The 12,626-nt window shown below is 42.8% G+C and overlaps 1 protein-coding gene across 1 annotated transcript in view; it reads right to left on the bottom strand.

The window, feature by feature from the left end:
- The window catches only part of LOC126473859 (TWiK family of potassium channels protein 7), a 440,647-nt gene that overhangs the window by 93,834 nt on the left and 334,187 nt on the right, over positions 1-12,626 (bottom strand). Inside the window, exon 3 of the mRNA XM_050101187.1 lies at positions 4,791-4,963. Coding sequence (XP_049957144.1) covers positions 4,791-4,963 — 173 coding nt within the window. The remainder of the gene's footprint in view (positions 1-4,790; positions 4,964-12,626) is intronic.

Raw genomic sequence — 12,626 nt, 5'->3', positions numbered from 1 at the left:
AGTTCAACCACGCCTAGATGGTCAATGCCGCTGTTCGATCGCGTACGCATTGTTACTTTGTGCCAGGAATGGCTCTCAACAACTGAAGCGTCCAGGCGTCTCACAGTGAAACAAAGCGATGTTGTTCGGACTTGGGGAGATACAGAGAGACAACAACTGTCCTTGTCATGCCCCGCTCAAGGGCTACTACTGCAGTGGATGACAGCAACCTACGGATTATGGGTCGGCGGAACCCTGACAGCAACGCCGTTATGTTGAATAATGCTTTTCGTGCAGCCACAGGACGTCATGTTGCGACTCAAACTGTGCGCAATAGGCTGCATGAGGCACAACTTTACTCCCGACGTCCTTAGCGAGGTCCATCTTTGCAAACCATGACAGACACCATGCAACGCGGTACAGATGGGTCCAACAACATGCCGAATGGATCGCTCAGGATTGCCATCACGTTCTCTTCAAAGATGAATGTCGCATATGCCTTCAACCAGATAATCGTCGGAGACGTGTTTGGAGGCAACCCGGTCAGGTTTAACGCCTTAGACACAGTGTCCAGCGAGTGCAGCAAGGTGGAGGTTTCCTGCTGTTTTGGAGTGGCATTATGCGGAGCCGACGTACGCCACTGGTGGTCATGGAAGGCGCCAAAACAGATGTACATTACGTGAATACCATCCTCCGACCAATAGTGCAACCATATCGGAAGCATACTGGCGAGACATTCGTCTTCAGGACTTCCTTCAGGATAACGACATCGCTCGAATAGAGTGGCCAGCATACTTTCCACACATGAACCCTATCGAATATGCCTGGCATAGATTGAAAAGGGCTGTTTATGGACGACGTGACCTACCAATCATTCTGAGAGATCTAGGGCGAATCGCCGTTGCGGAGTGGGACAATCTGGACCAACAGTGCCTTGATGAGCTTGTGGATAGTATGCCACGACGAATACAGTCATGCATCAGTGCAAGAGGAGGTGTTACTGTGTATCAGAGGTACCGGTATGTGCGGCGATCTGGACTAACATATCTGAAGGTCTCGCTGTATGGTGGTACAACATGCAATATGTGGTTGTCATGAGCAATAAAAAGGTCGGAAACGGTGTTTATGTTCATCTCTATTCCAGTTTTCTGTGCAGTTTCCAGAACAGAGGTGATGCAAAACGGTTTTTGATATTTGTACTTTTGTTTTAGGAATCACGATTTTTTCCTCAAAGCCTCCTATCAAGTGTATTTATTCGCAACGGATATTGCTTGAAGACGATTTCAACTGTACAAATACAAACTGTTATCGAAATAATATATAAAAGAGTTGTTCAACGAATAATGGCTCTTTTTACGTCTTGTCAATCACGTTTACATACTCCATATAGAAAATAAGATAGGGGTATTCGTAATTTACATAAAAAACTAGCAGTTCCGTAAAACGAGAAAATTATGTCAGTCCATGTATCTAAGACTGAATTCTCTCATCTTGTTACTGTAATAATCACTATGCAATTCATGCCATCAGCACAATAATTTTGACTGTGCGTTCACGAGTTGTGACATTTATTAACGAAAGACCTACGAACGTGCTTGGTGCTGCTCCCAATGATCTTATCTGTGGCGTCAGATATATTCCTATTTTTATTTTTTTTAATTATAAGTTAATTTTTTAAAACAATTAAAACGTATATATCAGAGGGAACAGGAAGAAAGATCTGTGTTAATTGCGAGAGATAATCTCTAAAATTAATCACACTAATTACGTATGCAAATGCAGTCTTTCGTATACATCAGTAGCAGTCAACCTGATCCCATATCATCTACCAATGCGCGTTCCAGCATTTATGTTGGGCGGTAGACGGTAGAGATTTTAAAACCATTTTCATAAGGTTTTCATAAAAGTCTGACGCAACGTATCTGGTATGTAATTGTTATTATTATGGGCTTTAACTTATGTAACTGTTCTTTATTAAAGTGAAGTTACTACCCTGCTTTATAAAACACAATTACTGTGGAAGCGGTGGGCGGTTAGAAAATTTTACTACTAACAGAGATAGAGTGGGCGGGTTGGTAGGAAAGGTTGAGTACCCTTAGTATATATTCTTGTATGCAGCACTGTTTCGAATTTTGTTTATGACATCTCAACAGCATGGTCAGTGCTAAAATATATCAGGTAAAAATGCAGACGATTCGTTATTACGTAGCATTTTATACAGCTGTACAGATCTTTCTTAAAACAGTAACGTAGAATAATGAATAAGGTCTATATAGCTAGGTTATTAAGTTCGTAAACAGCTTATCTGAACGAGTCCACATATGTAGAGCCTAGTACGGAAAATGTTTTATGTAATTAGATATGCCAACCGTGTGAGGATTTTCATTTAACGTGCATCTGGGCAATGTTACCGCCATACATTATTACAAAAATTTGATTTGTGCGTTAACTGTGTAGTTTTTCTTGCTAATCAGTTGCTAAATGCGATGCTGGCGCTGCAAGAAAACCCATTTCTTGGCAGACTATGCCTCCCTTACTCCTTCCATTATTTCCGAAAACAATTACTTGTGGATGCTGGAAAGTAATGTCTGCGATTTTTTATGTGAAAACCATTAAAGCTTTTCAAATACAAAAAACTTTATTAATATGCTACATCTTCATTCTCCATGTCTACGTATTTATTTCTCAACATAGACTCATGCTCATAAATAAGGATAATTGCAGAATGTGGTGCCACACAACGTGGCACGACACAAAACAGGCGCTAATAGCATAGGCACATCACACACGACACAGATCTGTAAGTCCACAGTATTGGTGGTAAGTTGAGAAAACCGTCCCGAAACACATGTGCAACAAAACGCTACTGTTTCCTGCTCATGTACCCCGACATCAATATTGGATATAATAACCATGCATACGTACACAGGCCGCACAACGGGTTGGCATACTCTGGATCAGGTGGTCGAGCAACTGCTGGGGTATAGCCTCCCATTCTTGCACCAGTGCCTGTCGGAGCTCCTGAAGTGTCCTACGGGTTTCAAGACGTGCAGTGATACGTCGACCGAGAGCATCCCAGACGTGCTCGATGGGGTTTAGGTCCGGAGAACATACAAGCCACTCCATTCGCCTGGTATCTTCTGTTTCAAGGTACTCCTCCACGATGGTAGCTCGGTGGGGCCCTGCGTTATCATCCATTAGGAGGAAGGTGGGACCCACTGCACCCCTGAAAAGACGGACATACTGATGCAAAATGAGGTCCCGATACATCTGACCTGTTACAGCTCCTCTGTAAAAGACATGCCGGGATGTACGTACACCAATCATAATCCCACCCCACACCATCAAACCACGACCTCCATACAGGTCCCTTTCAAGGACATCGAGGGGTTGGTATCTGGTTCCTGGTTCACGCCAGATGAAAACCCGGCGAGAATCACTGTTTAGACTATACCTGGACTCGTCCGTGAACATAACCTGGGACCACTGTTCCAATGACCATGTACTGTGTAATTGACACCAGGCTTTACGGGCTCTCCTTTGACCAGGGGTCAATGGAATGCACCTTGCAGGTCTCCGGGCGAATAAATCATGTCTGTTCAGGCGTCTGTAGACTGTGCGTCTGGAGACAACTGTTCCAGTGGCTGCGGTAAGGTCCCGAGCAAAGATACCTGCAGTACTCCGTGGCCGTCTGCGGGCACTGATGGTGAGATATCAGTCTTCTTGTGGTGTTGTACACTGTGGACGTCCCGTACTGCAGCGCCTGGACACGTTTCCCGTCTGTTGAAATCGTTTCCATAATCCTGAGATCACAATTTGTGGCACACGGAGGTCCCGTGCTACGACCTGCTGTGTTTGACCAGCCTCCAGTCGCCCTAGTATTCTACCCCTCATAACGTCATCAATATGTGTTCTTTGAGCCATTTTCAACACACAGTAACCATTAGCACGTCTGAAAACGTCTGCACACTTACTCGCAGCACCGTACTCTGACATGCACCAACACACCTCTGCGTATGTGGACTGCTGCCAGCGCCACCATGCGACGACTGCACGTCAAATGCACCGCATGGTCATACCCTGAGGTGATTTTAACCCACAAACCGCCCACCAGAGCGTTGTTTCACGATTTATCAGCATTATCCTTAATTTATGAGCGTGAGTGTAGTTACCCTGGCGACTACCACATTTCTCCCAAAGAGAGCCCTGTTTGTTGATACCATAACGTAGAGACGTCCTTTAAGATGATTTTTAAGTTTCGAATCAGATGAGAATCGAATGGGGCCAAGTCGTGACTCTATGGATGATGATAGGTGACAGCGAACCCAAGGCGTCGGGTTGATGCTGATGTCGGAGCACTCGTGTCTGTAGTCTGGCACTGTCATGCTGTAGGAGAGAGTGCTGCACGTGTGGACGAACTCTTCTAGTTCGAAACTATAACATCACGCTGCTTCTCGAGCACTGACATTTACACGCTAGAATTCCGAGCGCGTTAGTGGCACAGGCCGCAAATGTGTACACAAGTAGAATAAAGATGTAGAATTCCAATAACATTTGTTTTGTTTAAAAAGCATTATGAATTTTCGTATGAAAAATTCGGAGGCATTACTTTTCAGTACAACCTCGTAATTTGTTTAGCAACGTCGTGGAATAAAAGACACAGAAGTTGTGTGCGGGTTAACTTTTGTACAGCTATAGAAACTTAGCTGTAAGTATTAGGAGACTCACAATATGTAGGTAATCAATATGGTTAGTCAATCAGCCATCAAGAAGCAGTGGAGCGGAGGTTCCGGAGAGCAGCCAGTACGCACCTGCAGGGGCGCGGGCAGGCCGTCTCGTATCCTGGCGAGCAGCAGCTGCACGGCCGTGGCGAACAGCTTGCCCATGTCCGCGATGACGGTCAGCGTCAGCGGGATTCCCACCAGCCCGAACAGGATGCAGAAGACACGCCCCCAGAACGTCACTGGCACAATGTTGCCGTAACCTGCCGGCAGAGCGCACCGCATGCAGCAACTACTTCGATTAACCTCATATCGTCAACAAGAAAAACACTAGCCACCTATTCCATGATTTACATGAATTCCACCGCCACATACGTCGCAAAACTTATTTCACTTTCTCCCGCCTGGGTAGGTAGCGTTTTTTAATGAAACCACGCCCTATCCTGCCCAACATCTCCAGTACTAACGCATCCGTCCCCAAAAACAACACTGTCTGACCTGTCTCATTACAACCATGCTCACACGGCTAGACTTCTCCAACGCTCTCATCAGCTCTGCGTATGTACACTATGTGATCAAAGAGTATCCGGACACCTGGCTGAAAATTACTTACAAGTTCGTGGCGCCCTGCATCGGTAAGGGTTGAATTCAATATGGTGTTAGCCCACCCTTAGCCTTCACGACAGCTTCCACTCTCGCAGGCATATGTTCAATTAGGTCCTGGAAGGTTTCTTGGGGGATAGCAACCCGTTCTTCACGGAGTGCTGCACTGAGGAGCAGTATCGATGTAGGTAGGTGAGGCTGGCACAAAGTGGGCGTTCCAAAACATCCCAAAGGTGTTCCATAGGATTGAGGTCAGGATATTGTGCAGGCCAGTCCATTACAGGGATGTTATTGTCGTGTAACCATTCCGTCACAGGCCGTGCATTATGAAAAGGTGATCGATCGTGTTGAAAGATGCAATCGCCATCCCCGAATTTCTCTTTAACTGTTGGAGGCAAGGAGGTGCTTAAAACATCCATGTAGGCTTGTGCTGTGATAGTACCACGCAAAACAACAAGGGGTGCAAGTCCCTCCACGAAAAACACGACCACACCATAGTACCACCGCCTCTGAATTTTACTGTTGGCAATACACAAGCTGGTAGATAACGTTCATTCGCCGTAACCACACGCTGCCATCGGAATCGCCGCATTGTTTACCGTAATTCGTCACTCAACACAACGTTTCTCCACTTTTCAATCGTCCAATGTTTACGCTCCTTACACCAAGCGAGGCGTCGTTTGGCATTTACCAGCGTGATGTGTGGCTCAGCCGCTTGACCATGAAATCCAAGTTTTCTCACCTCCCGCCTAACTGTCATAGTGCTCGCAGTGGATCCTGATGCAGTTTGGAATTCCTGTGTGATGGTCTGGATAGATGTCTGCCTATTACACATTAAGACCCTCTTCAACTGTCGGCGGCCTCTGTCAGTCAACAGACGAGGTCGGCCTGTATGTTTTTGTGCTGTACTTGTCCCTTCACGTTTTCAGTTCACTATCACATCGGAAACAGTGGACCTAGGGATGTTTAGGAGTGTAGAAATCTCGCGTACAGACGTATGACACAAGTGACACCCAATCACCTGACCATGTTCGAAGTCCGTGAGTTCGGCGGACCGCCCCATTCTGCTCTCTCGCGTTGTCTAATGACTGCTGAAGTCGCTGATATGGAGTACATGGCAGTTAGTGGCAGCACAATGCACCTAATACGAAAAACGTATGGTTTGGAGGTGTCCCGATACTTTTGATCACATACTGTATTTCATCGTCAATTTCCTTCCTACAGTTTACCCAGGGCTCATCATCAAACTTGCGTTTACGTCGCATCCCCGCCCACAGTTATCACATTTTTGTTCCTGTCTTTTACTGCACAGTACAGTAAGATTTTGTTACTGGAGACTACGGAGTAGGTAGGATCAGGAGGGAGTCTCATCAAACGACGCGCCAGGTTGTCACATAGCGTGAGAACGGCAGGGCGAGCAAGAAACGTATCGTACTGGAGCAGAGAGAAGCTGTTGGGATTCACCTACAATGGTGATCGTCAAGTAGGGATTTTTTTATTATTTATATTTATCGGTAACTATTAATGTACTGCTGTGGCCGTGCTGGTGACGTCACTTGCACTGAGAACTCGTTACTAATAATTTCAATATCATCTCAGTTCATCAGGAAATACTAATTACAAACTTTAATTACGTTCAGTGCTGATTGATGGAAAGGGTGGACCTATCACTATTGTGCTCTGAGAAGACAGGCGCCAAATTGCCAATGTTGTATTAATCCAAGGTAGTCTACGATCGGTTTTAGAGGTGGCAACACGCGAACTAGAGTGTGAAGTGCAACTCACCGTAAAAACGAAATTAATTGTTAGAGTTGCCTCGGAAAATATACTAGCGCCACCTCATGTGTATCCTAAGATAGTGTGAAGCACTTGTTGACTTTTGCGGTGCTCGACAACTAATGATTAATGACCTGGAATCTTGTTATGAAATTTAATGGTAGACTGACTCTACAAATCGCTTTACTAATTTTGCGATTGGTGAAATGAAACAAAATTAATTGGCATCCTGACATTTTGCGAGGCACATTATGCTTAAGCATTTAAACCTACACACTTGCCACATTATTATGTACTGTTTATAGCACAAACGTTAGAGCTCGCCACCGACGGAGAAGAAACCAGTTGGACAACGTCTGTAACACGCGAGGTAAGCAAATTGGCTACAGTTCTGTTACGAGAAGTTGGAGGTGGACACACTGGACTTTCATTTGTAAATCACACGTAGCGTCCTTGTGCGTCCCTGTGTACATATTGTGGCAGGCGATATTTCGAACATTCATTCCTGTGTGCTGTGATAGTGTTACACTTGGCATTTCTTGTATGGGGAGATGCATTTAAACAACGGTTAATTTTAATATGAGGCATTAAACCCTCATTATAGTGTTTCACCAGACACACAACGTATTTACAGCTTAGCCCAAGCAGCTCCTGTAACAACTCCCTCAACAACCTGACAACTCCAACCGTATCAGCATCACAATCACAAGCATTCATCATCATAGCATAATTCTGAGTTGTTCAAACAATTATGTTCACCCGCTTTTGCTCTTCGTATTACTGCTAGTCTTAGGAATAACGAATTGACCTTTTAATTTAGTTTGCATATTTTCACTGAATAATGTCGTATGGAACAATTTTCTGGGGTAACTTATCGCTGAAAAATAAAGTACTGATTACACAAAAGTGAACAACATGAACGATATGTGCTGTTCAACCGCAGTCATCTTGTAGGTACCTCTTCATGCAGCTAGGCATTCTAACTGCATCTTCACAACAGACACACATACTAATCAAATTCGTCATAAATAATTCATCAGAATTTGAGAAGAACGGAGATGTCCACAGCTATAACACTAGACGAAGAACTGACGTTTACAGCTCATTACTAAAGCAACTCAGAAAGGAGTCCAATGTGCATCACAAAAAATTTTGAACTTTGCCCAGTAACTTAAAATGTTAGTAAAACAAGTTTTACATCTAACCTGCATTCATTGCTTCCGGACTGTGACTGGCCAGCATGTAGCCGTCCACTGAAAGAACTCCGTTTAGATAGCCTGAAAGCCGAATCGTCCCGCGTAATTTCATAAAAAATTCACTGAAATTGTCTGTGGGCCGTTTAAAACTCTTAAGCACAATTTTTTGATATTCTCGAGTTTTTATTTCTAAGTCTGTAACATTCAAATTCTGTATGTTTTAAAAGCAACACAGCGTTGTTGCCCCTCAGTCCCTCAACACAGTAAAATAATGATAGCAACCAATACAGCTATACTGCAGTCTGAGACTTGCGAATCGAGGGAAACAGTACATTTGGCTCGGCTGCACACACCGTTCGCCGTCTGCTCCACGGCAGTCCAAGGAGGTCGTTGTGTAAGACGAAGCCGCACTGAAAGATCACACAGCCATGTGCGGCTTCGACGTTTACATTTATTGTTTATTTAGTCTGGTAAGATTAGAGCCTTCAAACCCTCTTTTCTGTCGAACCACGGTCTTATGTATACAACAATTTTTCGCATCACAGTTTGTTCACACGACGATAGTAATAATAATACTGTAAATAATAAGGCAATAATGGAAGTAAAATAACGATCTGAAACAAAACTTGCACACATGTAGGCCCCTTTTAAGAAATAATACTAAGTAGGAACTAAAAGCGACAATTGCAATACACGGCTACGGCTACGGCTACTACTACTACTACTACTACTACTACTACTACTACTACTACTAATAATAATAATAATAATAATAATAATGTGTGGAGGTAATTATTGTCAGAAAAGAAAAATAAACTCAAACAATAAGCTCCACCATTTTGAAAATACAGGAAGGCAGTAGGTTCAAGCTTCAGGAATCAAAAAAAGAAATAAACGTGTGTGGTGGAATGGTAATTGCACGGAAACAGTCAAGGCTCGTTTAACTATTACAAAAAAATCTATACGCGCAAGAAACAAGAAGAATGGGAGTATATTAATCCCAACGAACACAAACGCGAAAGCAAACACGCATTGAGAAACGAAAGTGTTTAAAGGAATTATTGAAGAAGATAGAGTAAATCCATCAATGAAGTGAGACCCACGAGTATTACACAAATTTTGAAAAGACGGTATATGGATACAAATTCCCCTCCTCCGTGTTCAAAAGATAGATGTAATCTTGCAAACATCTGAAAAAGAAAACTTTGAAAGCCTTGCTGGATGCTTTAAGAAACTTCTAAATTATGAACAACAGTTGCGATGAGATAAAATATAATATCCACAGACTGAAAAACAACAGATACACACAGATACATACTAACAAAATTATCTAAGGTTTTGCATTAAATACCAATAGGTTCTACACAAAAACATAGAAAAAATTTGGGACAAAGAAGAACTATAAGACCATTTGAAATTAGGCTTAGTTCTTCCTCTGCTTAAGAAAGGAAACATTACAGGAAAGGATAGATAATGTGACATCTCATTACTCCCAGCAACGTACAAGCCTCCGTATCGTCCATCCCGGAAAGGACAGCCGGCCGGTGTGGCCGAGCGGTTCTAGGCGCTTCAGTCTCGAACCGCGCGACCGCTACGGTCGCAGGTTCGAATCCTGCCTCGGGCATGGATGTGTGTGATGTCCTTAGGTTAGTTAGGTTTAAGTAGTTCTAAGTTCTAGGGGACTGATGACCTCAGCAGTTAAGTCCCACAGTGCTCAGCGCCGAGCCGAAAAGGTCGGTCAACAGTAGAATAAATACCGAAACTGAAAACATTAATAACGTATTACATGTTGAGACGAATTATTTGTATTCTGAGATTAAGAAAATGTGTGTGCCCACCATCTTAAAGTATAGAAAGGCGTATTATTGCCTAGATCGTGATGTGCTGCTTAACACAATGGCAGAGTTTACGAGGGTGGGTAACTCCTAGGGACTATAAGAACAACCCTGGTTAACACCATGAACAAAACTAAATTCTAAGGATGTTTTCTCTGAACTTTTAGAAATCGGTACAATACAGGGTGATTCAAAAAGAATACCACAACTTTAAAAATGTGTATTTAATGAAAGAAACATAATATAACCTTCTGTTATACATCATTACAAAGAGTGTTTAAAAAGGTTTTTTTCACTAAAAAACAAGTTCAGAGATGTTCAATATGGCCCCCTCCAGACACTCGAGCAATATCAACCCGATACTCCAACTCGTTCCGCACTCTCTGTAGCATATCAGGCGTAACAGTTTGGATAGCTGCTGTTATTTCTCGTTTCAAATCATCAATGGTGGCTGGGAGAGGTGGCCGAAACACCATATCCTTAACATATCCCCATAAGAAAAAATCGCAGGGGGGAAGATCAGGGCTTCTTGGAGGCCAGTGATGAAGTGCTCTGTCACGGGCTGCCTGGCGGCCGATCCATCGCCTCGGGTAGTTGACGTTCAGGTAGTTACGGACAGATAAGTGCCAATGTGGTGGCGCTCCATCCTGCTGAAATACGAATTATTGTGCTTCTTGTTCGAGCTGAGGGAACAGCCAATTCTCTAACATCTCCAGATACTGTAGTTCAGTTACAGTAGCACCTTCGAAGAAAAAGGGACCAAAAACTTTATTGGCTGAAATGGCACAGAAAACGTTCACCTTAGGCGAGTCACGTTCATACTGAGTTGTTTCCCGCGGATTCTCAGTGCCCCATATACAGACATTGTGACGGTTGACTTTCCCGTTAGTGTGGAAAGTTGCTTCATCACTAAACACAATCTTTGAAACGAAAGATTCATCTGTTTCCATTTGAGCAAGGATAAAATCACAGAAATCGATTCTTTTAATCTTATCAGCTGCAGACAGTGCTTGAACCAATTTCAGACGATAAGGTTTCATAACTAACCTTTTTCGTAGGACTCTCCATACAGTTGATTGTGGAATTTGCAGCTCTCTGCTAGCTCTGCGAGTCGATTTTCTTGGGCTGCGAACAAATGCTTGCTGGATACGTGCTACATTTTCATCACTCGTTCTCGGCCGTCCAGAACTTTTCCCTTTGCACAAACACCCATTCTCTGTAAACTGTTTATACCAACGTTTAATACACCACTTATCAGGAGGTTTAACACCATACTTCGTTCGAAATGCACGCTGAACAACTGTCGTCGATTCACTTCTGCCGTACTCAATAACACAAAAAGCTTTCTGTTGAGCGGTCGCCATCTTAGCATCAACTGACGCTGACGCCTAGTCAACAGCGCCTCAAGCGAACAAATGTACAACTAAATGAAACTTCATAGCTCCCTTAATTCGCCGACAGATAGTGATTAGCTCTGCCTCTTGTCGTTGCAGAGTTTTAAATTCCTAAAGTTGTGGTATTCTTTTTGAATCACCCTGTAGTTCAACTGTACCGAAAGGGGTAATACAACAAACAAGCTTGCTAATATCGTTTTAACGAAACCGAAAAGAATGTCAAATATCAGGGACAATACAAAAGAGTTAAACACCAGATACGGAACAAGAAATGCAATGATTACAGCCAGTGGACTAGACAAGAGAGCTTTTTAAGTGATAACTTTAAAGAATGGAAATAACTTTCAAAATTTCATGAAACAATTAAAACGAAGTATTTTCCATAAATACCAAAGTTGATCATTAAACTCAGTCATGTGTCTTTCTGCATGAGTGATGTTTTTAGATAGAAAACAGACGTCTATCTTACTCAGTATACTGGGTAAATATTATAAAACGTAATTTACGAAAGAAGTCGAAACAAAAAATACATTCTGAGGTAGAAAAAAATGCGGACATGACTAACAAATGCAGAGTTGAATTTGATGGTCAGGGAAGAAGAATGCATAACCTAGGTGGATGAAAAGTTTATACAACAACTTTTTTATTTCAAAACTAAAACACACTATTGCGATAGATGATTATCGAAAAAGAAATAGAGCAAAGGGGAATACCACCTCAAGTCACACAAAACCGGAACATCTTCTGTACAGCTGCAGTGACGTTTGTGACTTTCCGGGTTGATCAATGAACGACTAATGCTATGATACGAACGCCTTGTTTAACTCAGCGCGTTGATGAAAAGTGTCTGTTTTAAGCGAAAAAAGTCATAATAACTGAAAGCTTATCGTAGTGCTTAGATGGATAACTATAGAAGTAAATAACTAGCAGGAGTAGAAGATACTGAGTTGTAATATTTCACTTTTTATATATCCATGAATGCATTTGTGAATTCCACGAGAGAGAAATTAATGTAGACTGGCAGCATAAAGACTGGGATATGACACGTACATTTTGAACAGTAACGTAATGAACATTGGCCTGTTCGTTACTCTAAGTAACCAACGTGACGACTATATCGGC

The sequence above is a fragment of the Schistocerca serialis genome, chromosome 4 (genome assembly GCF_023864345.2).
Source record: "Schistocerca serialis cubense isolate TAMUIC-IGC-003099 chromosome 4, iqSchSeri2.2, whole genome shotgun sequence".
NCBI lineage: Eukaryota > Metazoa > Arthropoda > Insecta > Orthoptera > Acrididae > Schistocerca > Schistocerca serialis.
This window is presented reverse-complemented; position numbering and strand designations above follow the sequence as displayed.